Genomic DNA, 21,827 nt, shown 5'->3' with positions numbered 1-21,827 from the left:
CCTATGCTGTAAACAGGCCAAGAACTCCTCTAGTGGCAATCTGTTCTCTGAAAACCCAAAAAGGAGCAGAGTGACATGTTGAGCACTGACGCATATCAGCTTGGCTTTTCCAAGACTCATTTATCAAGGAACAAAGAAAGCTGTGACTACAAGGAGTCTCATGCATACCTTTCCCATCGCATGTAATTTGACTACAAGCCAACCACTTTATTCCATAAGTATGACAGCCTAAGTGAGACTTCTTTGAGCTACCCCTACTAGGCAGCGTGGCTGCATTGGCGGTGATTTCCCCTTGCGCTGGGACACCTCTCAAAGTTGCTCCTTGAGGCAGACAGACCTTTTACCAACGGCAGACCTTTGGTAAGTGACCAGTATCACGCATAACCTTGTTGTATTGTAACTTCGATTTGTGCCTTGGTGACTGTAACTGCTTTGTGTCTTGGTAGTTTTACACCACTGTTCAAATGATTGTGCTGTACAGTAATAGAGTGAACCTTGACATCAAACTTTGTTAAGTCACACTTTTACAACATCATATTAAAACCATGTTTGCTAATACCTTTGATCTAAATCACTCATTCGCAACAGCATACATGTACATGCATGCTGTAAAAAAGGTATCAATCTACTGATGGCATTCTGTGCTCTGAATGTTAATACAGACACAAAGCTCACAAAGGCAACTGAAGCAAATGTCTTACAAGTGGCATTTTTCAAGATATAGTGCATAACGACACTGCTGTAAGAATATTCTATTCTTACAAAGAAGAATGGGGCATTTGCTGTAGTTAAAAATCAGGGCACAAAAATCCCATTCCGATATGTGTTTTGTCTGGCTAATGTGCTTAGAAGAGCACAGTCAGGGTCTTACTGCCTAGAAAGAATGAAGATCTTTCTGCCCAATTCCCCATTATTCATAGTAAAAAGAAATTATAAAAATGCATGAACATCATTGTTTTCTGTAGGTACACTGTCATTCACACACACTGAAATTAGTGTCTTGGCACATGTTAATAATGACGGGGATGATGTAGACTAGTCTACTTTTTCTGCTCCTAAAAACATGCTGGTTTGTTTGCAGCAAACATACAAAGGTAACTGGACACTTCTACCTTCAGGATGAAAATGCATTAAAAATGTTTTAGGTTGACAAGAAAATTAAGTTATGTAACTGGATATTTATTCCTTTATATGACTTAAAAATATATAAATAAAAACTTAAAATATAAAGTTACGTCCTCCATTTTTTCTAGAAGATAAGTGTTCAGATGAGAATAAAAGCTGTAAGCTCACATCATACCCAACAACAGACTCCCTCCTTCTTTTACACATTCATAATAAAAACCTAATTGCAGCAAAATAATTCCTTACTTTGATGTATCAACAGGCTGAGGATTAAAGTTCCCATCTGAATCCATTGAAGACTGTTTTTCCATCATATTGACATAATTTGATTCCATATAGTCTGGAGGTAAGGCCCCTGCAACTGCGCTCAGACAAGGCAAAGCCAATTTGAACAGTTCCTGTTCATACTTCTGTGGAACACACAGGGGTTAGAAAGTGAGTAGTGAATGGAAGCTATCAGCATCACTGCTGAAACTAGGATAGCTATATGTGAAACCAAGTTGCCACAGAATGAGTGGCATACTTTCTTAGTATGAAACTGAATTTTTGTTCTGAAAATAAAGGAAACCGACTATCGAAAGCATATTATACACTATAGATAAAGCTAGGATCAAGTCTTGCTCTTCCTGAAGTAAATGGGAGAAGTATTGACTTCACTGGTAGCAACACTAGGCTTTTTTTAGATGTCTGGGAAGACAACATAGCATAGGAATATGCACAACATTTCTAAATACCTAGATTTGAAATTAAACTCATGAAATTTTAAGTAGGTTGGTTAAAAATACTCACAGAATGAATAACAAATACATACCAAGGTGTATTATTAAGACACAGAATTGAGTCAAGGGTGATGAAACTATAACTAGTAAGCAAAGGACTATGCTCTTGGTTTAAGGAAGGATAGTGTGTGAACTAGAAAAAAAAAAAAAGTGCAGCTTTCAGTCACCTGCAGATGCCTGAATTCGCTTTTAGAGCTCTAAAGTGTAGTTGACCCATACAGATACACCTCAGGATGACTTCATTAGCTATATAATTTTCTTTTATGAGCAGACAAAATGGTACATCTATGTTAAAGCAGAAGCTATAAGAGGAAGATTTAAATTTACTAAAGCCTATATTTTTCCCTTTAAAGTGGATTATCAACAGTGTTGATAAAAGCTGGGCTAAAACGATGCTTTAAAGAAAAAAAGTTACACAGTAAGGTTTTTACAGTAGTAGATGGATATTAAAATTAATTACCTTCTGAGACAAGGCATCAAAAATACCCCAGAACAACTTTCTGGATAAATGGAGTTCTTCTTCTGAGGCAGCACCAAAGCTACCCCATCCACCTGGCAAACAATAATACTTCCAACACCTTTCATAATGATTTGTCAGCAACTAAAACAGAACATATTTTGAAAGCAAATAAAATATAACTGTTGATGTTCTTCCATTCTGGCACTCAACCATTACACAGACACTGCCAGAAAAATTTCTAACTTTTATCAAGAAGCCATGTTGTATATGTATTGTTTAAATCATTGGTGAATACACACACAGAATGAGCAGTTCTGTCTTTTAACATTAGTGGCATATGCAAAAAGCATGTGACAGAGGATAATTTTCCCCAACACCACAAGAACTCTGACAGCTCAGCTGAAGACAAGAATCCACCTTCACCTGTGTGCCACTATTCCGAATACTGCTGCTTGATGGGTAAGATAGTAGAACCATGATTTCGCCTAGTTCCCCATTATTATTTACATGACTGAGAGCTATTCAGCGATAACTCCCAGTGTGACTCACCTCTTCTACCCTCCTGCCCTCTATTACAATTGGAAGAGGAGCTTTATCCTCTTTCCCACTCTTTCATTAAATGCATATTTCAGGGATACTGTCTTCATAAGTGGTTACAGGATTCCAGATTATCAGGAACTCAAATGGTACAAGGACCTACTACTGGGTATTTGCCAAAGTGAAACATCACAAATTTTACACTTAATGTGTCCTTTATGTCCCTGAGTCACAGACAAGAAGCAGAAAAATTAGTTGCAGATCTGTCAGTAAAGACAATCCCAAACAACAAAATTTTGGCAATAGCAAAGGCCACTTTCCTCAGAAGCCCCTATTACTTGTTTAGGTGTCAGTGGACAAAATTATTTGCCCATGCTAACACCATGGTTCTCTTCATATCTATATTCTCCCAAAGCCTGACTTGCCAAAAAGGTTCTAACTATTATTTCTTTCCTGTTCAGTTCAGCAATATGGGAAAGTCACTGCAGTCATGACCCTCAGGATCGAAAAACCTGCTGTCCTAGATGAACAGATCTCAGGAAGCTGGGATTGTCCTTTGCCCACCCAAAAACTTGAAGAACCATAGCCATGAAGGGAACGCCAAGTTACTCTGGTTTTTGCAGCACATATGTCATAATGCATTAGAAAGGTCCCCTTCAGGGCAGTATACTAAATTATCAACTGCTTTTCTCACACATAGGCACTAAAGAATGGCTGTTCCATCATCTTTAGCTTGATTCAGTAATTCTTGGGGGACACAATCAAATTGTGACCTCTTCGGCAGGGGAAAGACTATGCAGCAGGTCCTGCCTTTGAAACTAATGACTTAAATTCTTCATCTGAGGTCAGAGACCATAATCTGGCTAGTAGAAGCCTGTGTAATTCTGAGAAGTATTTTGGCAAAGAAATAAAATGTAAAATACAATTAATGCAAATATGTGGCTTTGAAAGACTAAAGAATTAAATAAGAAAAGATTAAATACCTCGTTCAAAGTTGTGGCATGAAAGCATTAAAAAAGATTGCTGAAAAACAGCAGTAGTTAAGGTGGGAAATTATATGTTTCTTAGAACTGCTAAATCTGAGGAATCTTTAATGAATATGTCACCTCAGAAAGGATGACTAGGAATAAGAATCAAAAAATATGGACAAATCTTTGGGGGCTGAAAACAAAATGGAAGATTATTAAAAAACATGTATGGCTTAGATTTCCAGGCGCAAACCACAGAAAAAGAGTCCGTTTTCCAAAAGCAGAGAAAACCAGCACAGAGGGCAGAAGCAAGCCTATAAATTGTGATCTTCCTTTCTGCACTGGATTCTGCCCCCTGCCCCCAAGGGTCTTTCTATTCTGTTTGCATATGGGCTTGAAAAAAAAAAGGAGATAATTAAAGGAGAAGCAAACATTAGACATGGACTTCATTATTCCATATGGATAGACGTAAATTCGACTGAATTCCTGCTGAAGAAGCAATTTATCTTTCAGAAACTATGGTTTTAGATTATTGCAGAGTGGAGAAAAGATAACAAAGATGACAGAGAGTATTCTCCATGCAGGTATTTTCCTTTGGATTTTGTTCCAAGGAATGCTGATGAATATTAAAATGTATTTTTACCTTGAGAGGCATCTTTGCATGTTCATTTAATAGAGGAACATCAAATACTAATCTTCTCAGCAAATGCTGCATCATGGAAGGCCGCAACTGCCTAAAAGCAGACAAACCATTTCAAAAAGGTGTACCAGCATAGTTTCACATAAATAATTAATACACTAAGGAAACTTGTCAGTTCTTATGCCATTGAAACTCTTCAAATTTGTAAAGTAATAGGATTTTGCTAGTGCACTAAAAAACGTGTCCAAAAGAAAGGAAACAAGTGCATACCAAAGAAAACCTTCTGAACAAGCAGCAAATCAAATGCTTTACAGAAGCAGAGAAAATATCTGATCCGTAGACCAAGAAAATCCAGGAAAAAAATACTGAATTTTGATATTGACTATTATGACCACCATGCCCATGAGAAAAGGCTATAATGTTAATTTCTTGTAATATATCTCAATGGCTCTTAAAAAGATCTTAAAGACTAATAAAGACTTAAGAGCACTAACTCTTTAGAGGTACTAAACAAGACACGCAGCAGTGGGCACCAACTGGAAGGACAGAAGAAATAGGTATAGCGTGTATGTTAGAATGGCACAGGCATTAAAGCTTTCCAGATAAATAGCAAACACTGGTCTATTTTACTGGTTCTTATTAAGGTAGTATATACAGAAAATAGTCAATGTGATATATTTTATAAATAAATGCTATACAGTACTTTTTTACAGGACTATAATATAAATGTCTGTCATTTCTGAATACATTTCCACATTATGCAAAAAAGTATGGTAAAATATTAAAAAAAGACCAACTCTGGCAATTTGAAAGGCTAAATGTTTCTAAGTTTAATCAGAAATTGAAGTCAGAAGTGTCTAGTCAACTACTGATAATTGAGCCTGTAGGCTTATGTAAAAAAAAGGAATAATCAACTGTTTTTGCGACTGCAGATACTCAGACAAAATTTGTCCTATAGGTGTCAGTAATGAGGTATAACAATACTAGTCATTCATTAGGATTTGAAATGTAACACAACATAAATAGTATCTCCATAGAACTGTATAATCTACTGATCATCCACCATACCGCCAATCTGTACAGCTAAAAGTATTTAAATGGCACTTCAGTGCATGCACAATTCCGCATTTCCAGAGCTCTGTCTTTTTTGCAGTACGTCCTCTTACTTAATTGCCATGGGTTTAATTTAAAAAACCCGTTAATTGCAAAGTAACTGAGGACTGCATATGAGTGATTAATAAAGTTGTAAACTGAATACAGTGTATTTAAAAATATCCCAATCATCTGCCAGGAAAAAAAATAAATTAATTATGCTATTGGTGGCATAGCCCTGCATTCCTGTATTATAAATATCATAGGTTACTCAATCAATTAGCATTCCTGTACAGCCAGGGGTATTTTCTTACCCACAGATAGACAGTAAACACTCTTCAATAGAATCTCGCTGAGCTTTGGTAAGAGAGCATCCCTTTGAGAGTCTGTACACTGTATGCAATAAGGAATCGATGAGGGAAGCATGGTGCTCTGTGCCAGCAAAAAGAGGAGCACATCTGGTCAACAGAGGCAAGACTGCTGTGCAAAGGTATCGATTCAGAGCCAAAGCCATATCCGTAGCACTTAAAGCAGCCTATGAATTAAATGGGACAGAAATTAGATTAGTCTCATCAATGTTGTTACACACAAAAATCTCCAAAACATACAAATAAGGACTTGATACCTACTGGAAGCTGGACACTTAGGTTTTTTTCCTGCTTCTAAAGTCTCACAGATGGCTTTTGTTTTGTTTTGAATGAATGAAAACATAAATACTAAAAGGTAGCCATTCAAAAACAAAACCATTTTCAAGACTATATTATAAAGAACATCATAGTTGCTTAACAGAACAGTCCAAAATCAGGTAATATCAGTTAAGTATGCATTTACAAATCTCAGTATGTTTCTGTGGCACAATCAAGCCCAAGTTCAAAGTGAGGAAAAAATTCTCACCTGCTCTTTCTTAAATAGCAACATAATTATTTTCAGAAAATTGTTGTCATAAAAGGCCAAATAAGGAAATCAAAGTCCATCTCTTAGCCCTCCTATAAGCTCTCTAAATCTGATCTTTCTGGACCAAGCCAGTTAAGAAAAATCAGATGGAAATAAGACTCACAGTAAAAAGGCAGCAATTTTAAGGAGGAACAAAAAAAAAATTTAGTGATTTCCTAAATAACAATGTAAGTGTGCCTAACAAACGTATGGAGATCAACATTTTCTGTAAATCTCTGTAAAGGGGCTCTCAGTTATATGCTTCACTGGCAGCTTATCTGATTTTGATTCCATAGCACAAGCTCAGAAAGTTTCCTAGGGAAAGGCACTGCATCTCTTATGGATATGGGTATCAATGGGGGCTCTCTTATAAAGTGAGCACCATTCTGGAGAATGCTTCTTCACTGTTCTTCAAGTATTCTCAAAGCTCAGCAACAACAAGCACCTCATCCAGCATTTGAGAAATGCAGAAGACAACATGAAGAAATAAAAAAATGTTTTTTTGAGGGATGAAAAATGCTGCAGTGTTCAGTAGGATAATGGTACAGAAATAACAACAGACTTAAACCCTTACTGTATCTAAAGAAGCAGCAGCACGAAGATCTGGCAGAAAGCCAACTTCAAGAAGGTGTAGGAGAAAATCCTGATCCTCAATTCCATAGACCCTGTCAAGGAACAAAACCATGGCTGCCTTGTGATCTGGGCAAAACCCCGCAGACATGTCAGGTTCCACCACAGTACCATCTAAAAGGAAGAAATAAGACTTCAATGACAAGGATCATCCTTCACGAGCAGACTAGGCAGTGCTACTACTTGTCAGAGACTTTGAGTCTTTGTTAATATCAAAGCATCTTCCCCATGGTTTGTTACACAAAGGCAACACATTTGTAGTTAACTGAATATGAATACATAAGGCAAATTCTACCCCGATAGACCTCAAAGTCAATACATGCTTTTCTGTTCATACTTGGTGTATTAAGGGATTCTTATCAGTTGATATTCTAATATAGTAAGTACCCAAAACATACTAACTCATTTGCAGAACTACCTAGTTCTTAGAAGAAGCAGACAGAAGGTAAAAAATACAACAATTCTACATCAAACACCCCAGGAATGCAGCACTGGTGATCATATCAGTAATGTACAACAATGAATTAAGATTGTGCCAAAAAATCCTCTGTATCTGAAAACTTCTGAAATAACTGAGACAAAGTTGTTGCAATATTTTTTGATATATATAGATATATATTTTTATATATATAAAGGAAGTAGTTTGCAATATTTTGATACTTTCATTTTCAAAACCAAATAAACAATTCTGTATCTACGATTCTGAGATATCACCTATAGATCTATCACTATTTGGAATATAAATAAAAAAATGGTGTAATAGAATGATTCATCTTTTTATCTCTTCTACTGTAATCTATTTGGCATTCTTGTGATGTAAGTCCCTAAACAATCCAGTTATAAAGTTCTCCCAGATACCCAAAGAAGCATATATAACTCCTTTCCCTTTTATACTGATGCTCACATAGCTCCTGCTATTGCAATCAATTCTATGTAGGCAGAAAACACGAAGAAATGCATTTGCATATGTATGTCACACCTATAACTTCACCATAGTTGCTGAAGAACAACTCTGGTGTCTTTAGTAAAATCTGCCAGAAACAATTGATAGGGTTAGAGCAGCAAAAGCTAAGTATTATGTCATCAAGAAAAGAGACCGCAATTTTGAAAAAATATTTTAGAAAATTAGACAGTTGTAAGCTGTAATAGATTTTCATGATTTAATTTAAATGAATGGGATTTACATCAATGATTTAACTGTACACAGAATTATTGCCTATAAAATGCAGAAAAAATTTTGAAACACGTTTGAAATACACATAATTTCTCTTCTAATTCATCTAGGAAACAGTTTAATTTCTATAACATTTTTAAATACTGAGAGAAATAGGAGTATCAGTACGTGGTTAAATTACAAAACATAAGAATGGGTCGGGAGAAAAAAAAACAGAATAATCATCTTACCTTTAGCTATGGTTGGCATGTGGAAAGGAATACTAATTACTCCCACCAAATCCTCCAGTGGAATCAAAGACCGTAGAATTGATCTGATCCTAATGGCTTCCCCTTTACCAGCATGGATTAGCTAAGGAAAAGACAAACAAAAAATTAACCAGGTCATCTTTTTATTTTGTATAATGTGTTCATTTTCTGGAAACTTCCTGAACCATAGATAAACAAGAATGACTGCTCTCAAACATGCATTATAATTAATAATGTAAATTTCACACAGTCTGTGTTTATTTGCTGTATTTTTAATTCAAATGTGCAAAGTTCTAGACTAGATGTTTGGTTATTTCAATAAGACTAAACTGATCTTCAGAATGGAATGTTAGGTAAAAATAGGTGAACAAACCATCAAATTGTAGCATAGGGTGGGGGGTGTGCACAAAGAAAGCAAAAGAAAATTTTCAGATTTAAAAAGCCTGTTTTTCTGTCCTGGCCAAATAACAACATTTTCAAGTATCCCAGTTGTTTTGGTTTTGTTTTTAAATATGGAAGCAAGACAGGGAGAAAACAAGACAATTTTTTTATTCCAACAAAGCAGATATTCATACACTGACCTTATTATATGGCTATCTCTCCCCTTTCTTAAGTTACTGATCTCTGCACAAATCTGATACTGATCTATATGAATTAGGGCACATTTCAGAGCGAAATGACAAACACTGCATAACTAAGTAGAATTTCTGAAGAATAGGAAAGTATTTTGAATTGTAAACAACAAATACTTTCAGACAGTTTCAAGCTCTTAGGAACTAAGTGGTAAGGGCTTGGTTTTTACAGTATGAGTGTCTAATAATTTGTATCCAATGCCTGAAATACTGATATCTCACCCTTGAGAAGGTTTGTCAGTGTGAATAAGGATATGAGATATTGATATGTATATTCAGGGACAATGCTTATTGCTATGTTTTAAAAGAATTACCCACAACATTTACTGTTTAATATGCAGTTTAAACAGTTTGTTTAAAAAAGTATACGAAGACAGTAAAACCATGCTTAAAAAAAAAATAATCACTCTACAACCTCACAATAAATAGAGAAATTTGAAGAGTTTGATTGTCACAATGGACAATCAAACAATATTCATGACAGAACATTGTTGAATGCTAACCACAGGGAGCAGTAATAAGAAAAGCAATGGAATAATTCCTTTAAAAAGAACAGTTTCTGAATAGTTTACAGAAATTCCTTGCAAATCAGCAGATGAACACATTATGTACATTAAGATACTATGTAGCCATACCACTGCTTTAATACTTGATAACATGTTACCGTGAAAAAGCCAAACAGCAAACCACCAAACAATCAGTAAAATAACCATGCCTTTACTTCCCAATGCATGAAGACATAAAACTTACATGCATTTCAGGGGCACAACGTCCTAAGAGATCAATCAAAGCAGCATAAAAGGTCATGATTGCATTTCCCATGTGAATAGTGTCATCTTCTTGTTCTTCCATTTCCCTGCAATTAGTTAAATGTTAAAATAATTAAAAGATTAAAAAAAATACAAGAAAGTTTTTACATCAGCAATAAATAAAAAAAAAATCTGCTCATAGGTGTAACAGCTTACACATAGTATCTTCCTGTTAACTAGTAGACTTTTAGCAGACTAACACAGAATGGAAGTTGTCCCTAAAAGATTGTAGTGATATCTGCATTCATTTATCTGTCTCATTTTGCATCAGCGGATCAATTCTTAACTGACTGACAAAGAACAAACAGAATTCTAAAGAGGATTTAATATTTAGAGAGATTTACTTAAATTAACAGTGCAGAGGAAGCGCTATTTGGCAGAAGACAAATCTTTACCCTCCATAGGATCCAAGGAGGAATCCAGCTGATAATTCACATGTTAAAACAAAAAAGTAATTTCATTACTAATATTGTAAAACAAACAAAAATGATGGCAATGTAAGCACCTACAGGGTTTTACTAGACCCATTATTTGGGGAAGGTCCATCTCTTGTTGGATCTTCTGATATTTGTATTGCTTCCTCCATGGCAGCAAGTAACCCATTGCCTCCTTCTCCTCTTAGAGCTGGACCAAAACATTCAGGTCGACGGATAAGCAGTCTGACTACAACATTAGCGTTCTCCTCCACACTCTCTCCTACCACATAGAAGAAATATCAAGATGTAAGATTATATCAAAAGGACTTCTAAAATACAATCAGGAAAAGGTACACAAAAGTGCAGAATCTATACATCAGTAGATACTTTAAACTAAAAAACAGTTTAAATATCACAACAAAGTTACATAAACACATAAACATACTCCTCTATTATTGTAATAAAAGTTATTTAATAACTCGTATTATGTTATGAAATAACATAATAACATATGTTATGAAATAACATAATACAAATTATGAAATAGCTTGTATTACTATTTTAAATGAAAAACTTATGTGAATATTAGAGGAAGTTATAAAATTATAGGCTTCTACTCCACCATTGCAAAATACAGCAAAACGAAGAAAATCCAAGTATCTCTCTCCTTCAACTGGATTCCATCCGATGTCTGGGTAGCCTTTAGAAATCAACAAAGGACAACTCTGCAATCCACATCCAGCCAAGTAGCGAACCACCTAAAAGCAAGGTCAGATGAAAAAGATACTAACTGTGAAAAAGAAGAGAAGTGCAGTTTCAAGGTGAAGCATCCTCATGTGTTGACTCGAATATGGTGTCCACATCCTATTATCCCCTACAAAACCATATCATAATTTGGGCAAATCAGAAGAGAAGCCTCTGTCTTAGTTCACTTTCCCAGTTTTTTTCTACTTCTGACATGAACTGCAAGACCTTACTTATTTCAATACCATTTTTACTCTCTCCAAATCACTGCTGTGCTGTCTATATCTCATTTCTCTTGCAACCCTGTTACAAATTAGTCACTTTTGTACTATTCCCCAACTACACACTATTCATACTTGAAAACACGTCTTCTAATATAACTGACAGGTCTACTCTTTTATTTTAATCTTTCCTTTTCACTTGCCTTTTTTCTTGCTTTCTTTTTAAACACACGGCAGTAACACTCCCTGTAATTCAGACCTATACTCTCAGTACTAGTTTTCAGTTGGCCCTCTCCTTTCTGAATTGTAAGAATTGTAAGCATAGCCTTTAACCAGTTCAGACAGCTTCGTTTTGTTGACCATTTATAAGAACAATAAGTCTGAGAATGTCCTTTTAAACACACATGGTCCATCTTCCTATTCCAAGGATCATCTACACTTCTATTACTCCTGATATTATTTCCAGCATTGGAGGTCTTCAAGAACAAATTGGACAATGTGTTCCACTGTCTTACTTTCCATTAGAAAGTGTTTTTTGTCTGTCTATCTTGAATCCTTCCAGTATTTAAGCCGCTTTTCTTATCCACCACTGACATAATAACTATTATTCTATTCCTTCCTGCAGCAGCAATTTACATATTCTACACAATTGTAACGTCACAAAACTCACATCTTGAGTTTTTTATTCTTTAGTCTAATTAATCCCAATTCCTTCAATCTTTTCTGAAGGAGGTTTAAGCATTAGGAAAAACTACAGGTAGATATCTCTATGAAAATTTGTCATCAAGCTGTAACAAACTGTCATAAGGCTTCTAGTAATCCCTATTGCATTATGCCACCACTGCATGTCACCATGAAGACAGAACAACAAAAAAAGATTCTAGCAATGAAGTTTTGTTGGATATGGACTCACTATTCCCAAAGTAAAAGCTGCCCTTGAGGCAATTCCTTCTGGTTACACCTGCGTAGGTAATAACCATAAACTCAGTTCAACTATCCAGACCACCAGCAGAAATAACAATCAATCAGATCCTGATAGTCTTTCCCTGAAAGGTACTTAAACCTCCCGTATAATTCTTATAACCTTGGATTTTGATTACTCCAGGAAATGGGAATCTTCCCCCCTCTACAGGGGGAAGAAAAATGCTTGATAAGCTACCAACCTTCTCCAGATCAGGCTCCCTTAAAGCTAGTGCAAGTTCATTGTTATCCATCACAGAGGCTGCTGCAACATCTAAAGGAGTTGATCCTCGCATAGAAGGAGAGGCTGTTAAAATGACATTTAGTTTCAACACCAACTTAATAAAAAACAATAAATTCATAGGAAATACATTAACATTTTGTCATTAGTTAGCATATGATTATCAGCATGTCATTTATACCACTCAGTTTATAATAAATCATCATGTACTCACATTAAATTTGACATTGATATCAAATTAAAATACAAAGTCAGTGTTCAAGCTATAAATAACTTTACTTACACGTTCCTACTCTCATCACATACTTCAAGAGCTCATTCTTTCTAATTTTCCTGACACAACTTCTTTTTAGGAAAAGGTAGCAGGGATTTTATATCTAAAGCACTGACATTTTATCAAATGTATCGAAACAGAAAAGATCTAAAATACAGATCTTTAAAGCTTTAAAATATAAGATTATATATTACCTATTTCTTTAAAAAATGGCAGTCATTACAGTGTTAGAAAAAGCTAAGGTTTTCATATTAACACTCCAAATGCATTTGAATTGGGCACTTTCTCTCCAAAAAGGTTTTTAGTTTATACTTCTGTCCTGTACCTATACATGAATAAGGAATTTGTGATCATTTAAAAAAAAAATATATAATTATTTAGAATCATCATAGTATTCTCAATTACAAGTACTAAATTAAATAAAGGATAAATCTAACTTCTCTATAACACTTCAGCCTAGAGAAGAAAGGCTAATCTTTTAAGAAAATTTCAAGGTTCATTTCTGGGCATCTTTACACGCACACCCAAGCAAATGAGCTCTGTATTTCTCCCACTGCCATAGATGTATACTGAACAGTCTACAGAAGAAAGTGCAGGGGAGCAAGCTTGAGCAGTGAGAAGTAAGCACTAATGAAATGCTGCCAAAACATATTTATCATTCTCTTCATCAAAATCAGGATCTCATTCTGTTACTCAAAATGTGCAATTAAACAGCAACTCTGTTTTAATATTCAGGCACATACAAAAAGTTATATACTAAATTACCTCAACTTAATGCTACTGTCAGGGGTTTGTCTGTAGTTAACAAAACAGTTAATGAAGATATTTTTGCACTGGGTAAAAGAGAAACTTTACCCAGTTTTCCCCCATAAAGGAGAAACACAGAGGGATGCAGAAAAACACAGGTGGCTTATATATATTCATATATCTAATTTTTTTAGAACTATTTTTGGTTTAGAATCTCAAAAGCCACACACCTATTACTTACCAAGGCCAACACTGCTGTTTTCCAATAAATAGCTAAGATGATCAAACATAGCTTTCTGATTCTGCCTGCTGATGCGGCAAAAATAACACAGAAAACGACAGCAGTTTGCCACCATCTTTGGGAAAGTGATTTCCTAAGAAGAAAATAAAACCAGACTGAAGTTCAAACTCTAAGATAGGCATAAAACTTGCAAAAGATCATTTATGTAACAGCTTTTTAACACACTAATATTTATGCATCATATCCATTGCACCTCAGTGAAGTTAATTGTTTAGGTTTCACCCTGGAATCAACAGAGCTTTCTCAGCAAGTAAATGACGATCATAGAATAGTTTGGGTTGGAAGGGACTTTAAAGGTCATCTAGTCCAACACCCACACACACCCATACCCCTTACCCCACATAACTCCTTAAGTCCCAAAGATCAAGGTATAAGTTTGAAAAACAAGAGCTGGGTTCACCCATAAATTCTAGATTCAAACATGAAAGAACATGAATGCTTAGATTCACAGAGTAATACTGCATCAATTTTTAATTAGTTTCTAAAAAGATCTCCCCTTTACAATTCAGTAAGTGTATAAAGTGCTATTTAGTTTTTTCTTTGAATCATCTGAAATTACAATGCTAATTATATCTTCCTCCAGAATGGAAGGACAGATTCTTTTAAAAATTTAGTCAACTATTGTGTTAATGGAAATTAGTAAGAGGTTATGGTCTCAGTACCTCCAATGACTGCTCAACACCTTACAGGATAAAACTTATATATTATAAACTCTCTGTCTTCTAACAGTAAATTGCTTTACCTTGGATTCTCCTCCACCAAGCACATTTACCATCACTTCCATGACAGTTTCATGCATGCCTAAAGCTCTCATGAGATTTGGATGTTGGTAAAATACTTTATTATTCATGATGTCTCTACAGGAAAACAAAATAAAAAATCGGATTAAAATGTTATGGACCAATAGTTTACCTATTATGTTATTTGCAAAGCTGATGTACTGTGCAATTCTTCATAACCTGAGACAAACAATTACCTCAGGGACTTTTTCAGGTTCAGTCTCAATCTCTCCTGATAATCTATTTTTCTATGCACATTGTGGAAGAACCTGACCTTTCTCTTCCCATATTACAGTTATTGTCCTAATCACCACTTGATTACACCAGAGTAGGATGCTCTTCTATTTTCATTAGAAATACCATTCCAGATCTAAAAATATTTTCTGACAAGAGCATGATCAAAACTGCTATATCAGCTTAAATTTTAAATTCAACTAATCAATAATTTTGACAAAGTATGTTTTTCAAATATTTCCACCTTGAGACATTTGACAGCTGCTGTCAAAACCAAGAAAAAACAATTGTAGGGGAAAGAGAATGTATACCCAGCTATCCTCTAAGCATCAGAAACAGAAGCTGCATAAATATTAACCTTAGTTCATGAATTACTGCTCAAAAGAACTCTTTTCTCTTACATATTTCAGCAGAACAGATTTACATACTTTAAAATCAGTCCTGAAGATTGTAATGTCAGTATTTTATGCAGACATGTTATGTCCAATAAAAATGCCTGGTTTAAAAAGTAATTAAATTTCTAAAAACTGTAATTAGTCTTGAAATCACACACAACCTATAAATAACTGTGAAAGCAATCAGCTCTCTTTTTTTTTTTTTTTTAAACCTAAAACTCTTGCAAACAGGCAAGGAAAATTTCAGCCTTATAAAAGATGAGACATGACACGGACTGTTCCATCACTTTAAAAGCTACAAATCCGTAACTATCAGTCATGCAAAGAGCATGCATGCAGTATGTCTGATGTAGGTGGCACGATCAGAGTTACTGACTCCCAGTAACTCCCAGAAAGATCTTTTCTCCCCAAAGCCTACAACTGGACTTCATATCAGAGATGGCAGAGGATAGGCCCTGCCTGCAAAAGCTATCCATATCACATCTCCTTTCTGCACTAATGCTTCATGCTGTGTAAAAAGACCTCGATGGTATCAATCTGCCAAGTCATTCTAAACTCTGCCTTGTCTACAGCAGCTTTCTTTTACAGAAATACAGTACAGAAAGTCAAAATGTCACCTCAGGAGCTGGCCAGCAATATTACACTACTTTGGAAAGTACAAGCACTTTTTAACTATGGACTGCATCACGAAATATCAAATGTTTTTCAGTTAAGAAAAAAAATCTTAATGGCATTTCTGAGGAAACTGAGTTTTTAAGAAGGAATGAGTGGCACTTCCATTTCTCAGCTGGAAGGAAGGAATACTTTCCACCTGCAGCAAAAAAACTGACATTTCTAAATAGATGCCAGAGCCCAGGTTAGGCTATAAAAAGTACAAATGGCACAGCTGGATAACCTACAAGATAAACAAGACTATGATAGAAGCTACCAAGGAGGGTGATAGGAGCAGGCAGTGAGAGCACTAGCTTAACAGAAAATACTCTTTCTTCCTTACACCAGCCTATCACATAACACAAAACCTTTACAATTAAATCAGATTCACTAAATCTTAGCTTTTAACCCATAGCAGAAAATGTTGAGGAAAAAAAAAGTAAAAGAACAAAAAAAGTAGAACATGAAATGAAAACCCCTCTGAGATTCTTTTTTTCCCAGGCACAACAATGCCAGAATCTTGTAACCACTCACTCATTTTATCCCTTGATAGCTTAAGTGAAATATAAGAATCCAAATTTGAAGTACAAAGGTGGATTTAGAAATATGAGCACTTTGTGTCTCTTGACAGGTGACGGACTTTGCCCTTTGCCAAAGCCTTAGCATGAGTACATTGAGCATTGCAACAACCAGAGAACACTGATGGGAGCTGCTGGCAAGCTAAGAAGTAGGCATTGTTCATAATGACACTACAAAACTAGGTATAGATATTATTTGGATATTTGAGGTTTTCAGTAAGCTCAAAAAAAAAGGTGTATCACACAACAAAAGCTTCTCTTCTCCTTGCATTTCTGGCATTCTTTCTATAATGGTATCTTTGGTTGTCATTGCTCTTGCTGATTGGGGATTTCTAATAAATGATAGGTGATGCTGAATCTCACCATGTATCTCTTTTTCTTTGAAAAAAGTAAGATTAAAAAAAACAAACTCTTTGCTAGTAGAGATGATCATGTTTTCTTTACTGTTTTCTGCGATTGTATTCTATTAGGCTGTATTTCACTATTATTAACCATGTAATTATAAAATATAAGACTGGGTGAACTTCATAGTTTAAATAGTGCCAGCTCTATTCAGTGCAATGTACATTGGCATATGTACAGACACATGTAGACACGACTCCATTAGCTGGCTACTGAAGGTAACTGCATGTATCAACAGCTACCAGTCACTGCATTGATATAAAAAGGACAGTATTCTTGATAGGATTCTTCACAGCCATACTATTTAAAATATGATAACAAGATATATTTTGTAATATCATAAAACATTACATACATGTTTTCAACTTTTCTCACAGGAAGTCTTACAGATGTCATTTTCTTCTCTCCAAAAATGAAGCATATAATGATGCAAAGTATCTGCATTTTAATCTTACAAATGAAGATACTACACAACTGATACCAGTGTCTGCATTTACATCCATATAGACTATTCACATTCAAACTTCACGTATAACCTTGGCCGTAAGTATACAGCAAATAACAACAAATATCTGTAAATAAAGAGATGTTCCACTCCAGTTATTTACCCTAATCCACGAATCATAAGTTTCTCTTCCTCCTTCCCCATTCTGACACTAAGTAAGGAACGGATTTGGCCAAGGGATGCCAGAAGATTGATTGTGTCTTCCACAGACACACTATTTATGGTGTAGGTCTTTGGTAGGGCTCGCACCAGGCCACCAATACCATCATATTGGCGATGTAGCAATACAAACATGGCCCTCACTAACTCCGGGTCTTCTATCACCGATTCCTGGGCCCAGCGCACCATTGTGTCTGAAATCAACTGCTGAAGAGTAGCTGTGAAGAAAATACATAAATCGCAAAATTACCATTAATTGCTTATCTTGCTACTGGTAGTCCCTCAGAACCCATTATGCAACATGAGGAATGAATTCAGTTCTTAAGAAGCACCTTTTCTTGGTATTTCTTTAGTAGATTATCCAAGGAAAATACAATCACACAAGAAAAGCAGAAACATCTCAAAACCAAAGCCTATATTTAAAATTAAAATACAGAAAACAAATTTGATAACATCAAAAATTACAAAGACATACAAGATGCTCACAAAGTCACCAGATTTATTTCTACGTATTGCTTTCAAGATTTTTCCAGGAATTCAGATCTGACGGTTCTCCTTACGTATTATGAAATAAGACTGGAAAAATATACTGGTAGCACATGTACATGCTGTATTATTTATTTACATGTCTAAGCTTTGTAACCATTCAAAATTTTGTAATGTACGAAACAGAATAATTTAACTTAGTCCTTTGCCAAAACCAAAGGCCCTTCAAAAGAAATAAAAATGAAGAGACTGCAACCAAATAAATGGTAAATCATCATTTCAATATTTTGATTGCAGTGTCTAATGAAGCAAGAAACACATAGCTGGTATTCTCACAGACAATCTTTATCAATTGGGATATATAAAGTGCTATATAATGTCAGTTAAGATTTGAGACTACAGTTTAGAAAAATTACTCATGAACTAACAGTCAGGACAAAGTATTTGATAAAGACAACTGAATAATGCTCTTTTTTCCATCTGAGGGAACTTCCATTCAGGTTTGCAAGATTTTGTCAGATCAACTCAGGATCCTCTTGAGATATCATGATAGTTATACATTAGAGAATTTGACCTTTAATACTTATCTAACAATCAATTTATTTCCTTATCAAACAGATAACAATGGAAGTTTGAAAAGGGAAATTTGATCATCCCTCCTCAAGTTCAATAAACTGCTTAATAAATATTCAGACTTTGAAGAAGGTGGCTGATGCAGAACAAATATCAAGAATATTTTCAAACAGAAATCTATGTGTTGAGACAGTAATATAATTTTGGACTAAACCACGTGCAATTTCAGGCTAAACCCCCCCCCCAAAAAAAGTAAAAGTACTTAAAGATATTGAAGGGTCAGGCATCTACAGAAAAAAGAATGTTTAACAAATAAGAGAATTTGTGCTAAGATGTGCTAATACAAGGTAAGGAAAAAAACCAAAAGAGCTATAATACTGGATTTTATTGTTACTTTCCAAACACTGTATTACAGGCGTTTCCATTATCACATAGTATAGCATTTTTTAGAATAAAAACACTTCAAAAAGAAGTAAAAGGATGAAATATGTTTGGGCTGATATTTCAGAAGGACTGAAATAAATAATAAGACAGAACATAATAGTAAGTTTCCTATGATTTTTGTGACGAATCACATGAGCAGGCTGTCATTTATCTCCTGTTTTGGTGACTGCAGTACTGCATCCCACCTACCTGTGGGTCTGTCTGTTATCTTGCTTGCAATGAAGAACCCAAGCAGCCTAGACACCACAATACTGAGTTGTGTGGGTGCTTATTTGCTCTGAAGGTTTGTATCGAATTAGTTTAATATAATACAGTCTTTCTACTAACATGAGAGAGAGAATTAGATCTTGTAGAGCTTTAAGCTTACTATAAGAAAAAAAATTAGGAAACTGTTGGCTTCATCACCACGTTCTACATAGACCTAGCCTCTAATTATCACTGCCTGATAACTGAAGTAACAGTTATAAACCGCAAAGCCAGAAGGCACACTTTTAGGAGGACAAAAATATTTCTACTTAAAGAACACTAAGCTAACACTAATAACTGTCAACTAAGAAGCCATCTCATTAATAAGTACCCGGGGGAAGTCTTCTCATCCCATAACTTTAGGCACTTATATTAAGCAACCAAGTTAAAAGGCCAGTCTCCTCAGTAATCCTCTGTAGTCAATGATGGAAACAAAGTTTTTACCGAAGTCAGAAACACCTAAACTGTGAGCCCAGAACTGGTAGGGTAGCAGCATAAAAAAAATTAGGATATTTGAAAGTGCCATCCACCGTAATAAAGACAAAAAAATTATAAAAATAAAATCAGCATTAACAAGTAAAAAATAAATAAAATCCCATAATCAGTTGTCACCAAGTGCAGGACTTGGATGCCACTGGCAATGGTTCTTATCAAGATGGAAAGGCAGAAAGCGTCAGAAAAATGACAGAGCAACAACCACAGTCAGCAAATCTTGACTTTTAGTTTGGGTGGGGAAGCTTCTCCTAAGTACACCTTTGCAAATTACGGTCTAATTGCACCGTCTTCTTTAATTTGGTAATCTTCACGCAAATACTGATTTGAAGCTGCTGCGGCTGATTTTATGAGCAATCAGGACATTTCTACAATTACTAAGTCTGGACTAACTCCACAAAAAGCAAGACACATTCTGGAAAAAATTATAACTTGAAAAAGGATCAAGGGCGAAAAAGCCAGTAGAAGAAATTTTCCATTATATCCCATTGGGAAACAAATCTGCCTGTCACAAAAATTCCATCTGAGCTTGTTTGGAGTCAGAGCTACAAACTTTAAGGTGCACAGATGTTTCACTAAATATCCACCTTGTTTTGGCAGAAAATATATGAAGAACTTTCTCCCCTGCTTCCTTTGCCGTTTGGAATTAGGATACAATAAACTGATTTAATTTGGCTTACAGGATGTCTTAGCATCATCATCAACTGGCTTCTCAGCTTGCTTCTTCTTCAGATATGTAACTTTTTCCATAAGGTATAGGAGGCGACCCCTAATGGTTAAATCACTGTTTCCATCCAAGGTTCCATCTTCATCTAATTCAATTCCTGAAGTAAAAAATATACACAAAATAGTAAAATAATAAAATTAAACTTGTTACAGACATGTTTTTGTATCTTGTATGTACAAACATAATCAAACCGAACTATGTTTTTCTGCCCTGTTTGATGTGGGATATGCTTAACCAGCAGTTTGGAACAAGTATAGATCAGGTATATATGGAAGGCAGGAAACTGCAGATAAGGATCATGTAATCTTATTAATGTTTTGTATAAATTGTGTGTTATTATACATAAAATATATAGTAAATGTATTTTTGTAGTCAAGTCCCCCAGTATGCATGTTTCCATGCTAAAGATGATGCCTGTGTTTTGAACATATGTAGCTCAGCAGTGTAGACAGAGTCCCTAATGACACAGTATAGTTCAACTGATACTAGTAAAGACTAAGAGATTTCTAGGTAAAATATATCATATAAGTGAAAGAACTGAAGTTACAATAAATGTACTTTCTAGTGACCAGTCAGAAGAAAGTAGCCACCTTCACAATAAAGTGGCTGTTTCAGGATATTCCTATACAAGCTACAAAAAATGTAAAAAAATGCACGTGAGGCTTTACAGAATCACAGAACAGATGACGTTGGAATGAGCCTTTAGAGATTGTCTTGTCTGGCCTCCATGCTTATTAGAGAAAGATGCTCAGAACTACATCCAGTCAGGTTTTGAATATCTCCTAAGGTGGGGACTCCACAATCTCTCTGGGCAACCTGTTCTTGAGTTCCATCATCCCTACAGTAAAAAAACAAATTAAGCAGAATTCCCTGTATTTCAATTTGTGCCCACAAACTCTTGTGTTGTCACTAGGCACCACTGAGGAAAGTCTGGCTCAGCCTTCTCTTCTGTCCCTGCCCAAGAGGTATTTATATGCATTGATAAAATCCCCCCATGAGCTTTCTCTTCAAATCGAACAACCCCAGTCCTCTCAACTTCTCCTCATACAAAAGATGCCCCAAGAATGTAATCATCTTCGATGGCGCTCCCCCCAGACTCACTCCAGTGTCCATGTCTCTCTTGTACTGGGGAGTCCAGCTGTTGGCTTGCTTTGCCACAAGGGTCCATTGCTGCTCATGCTCATCTTGTTGTCCACCAGGATACCCAGGTCCTTTACTGCAATGC

The 21,827-nt window shown here is 35.5% G+C and overlaps 1 protein-coding gene across 1 annotated transcript in view; it reads right to left on the bottom strand.

The window, feature by feature from the left end:
- RYR2 (ryanodine receptor 2) overlaps nucleotides 1–21,827 on the bottom strand; it is a gene marked incomplete at both ends in the record, with an annotated part of 428,112 nt that overhangs the window by 122,779 nt on the left and 283,506 nt on the right. Inside the window, 14 exons of the mRNA XM_081998040.1 lie at nucleotides 1,372–1,535; nucleotides 2,365–2,505; nucleotides 4,513–4,603; nucleotides 5,916–6,136; nucleotides 7,109–7,278; nucleotides 8,569–8,689; nucleotides 9,969–10,074; nucleotides 10,537–10,723; nucleotides 11,066–11,201; nucleotides 12,572–12,675; nucleotides 13,872–14,004; nucleotides 14,674–14,788; nucleotides 17,579–17,852; nucleotides 20,556–20,699. Of these exons, the coding sequence (XP_081854166.1) occupies nucleotides 1,372–1,535; nucleotides 2,365–2,505; nucleotides 4,513–4,603; nucleotides 5,916–6,136; nucleotides 7,109–7,278; nucleotides 8,569–8,689; nucleotides 9,969–10,074; nucleotides 10,537–10,723; nucleotides 11,066–11,201; nucleotides 12,572–12,675; nucleotides 13,872–14,004; nucleotides 14,674–14,788; nucleotides 17,579–17,852; nucleotides 20,556–20,699 (2,107 nt within the window). The remainder of the gene's footprint in view (nucleotides 1–1,371; nucleotides 1,536–2,364; nucleotides 2,506–4,512; nucleotides 4,604–5,915; nucleotides 6,137–7,108; nucleotides 7,279–8,568; nucleotides 8,690–9,968; nucleotides 10,075–10,536; nucleotides 10,724–11,065; nucleotides 11,202–12,571; nucleotides 12,676–13,871; nucleotides 14,005–14,673; nucleotides 14,789–17,578; nucleotides 17,853–20,555; nucleotides 20,700–21,827) is intronic.

Source organism: Phaethon aethereus (assembly GCF_964289735.1).
Source record: "Phaethon aethereus genome assembly, chromosome: 3".
Lineage (NCBI taxonomy): Eukaryota > Metazoa > Chordata > Aves > Phaethontiformes > Phaethontidae > Phaethon > Phaethon aethereus.
This window is presented reverse-complemented; position numbering and strand designations above follow the sequence as displayed.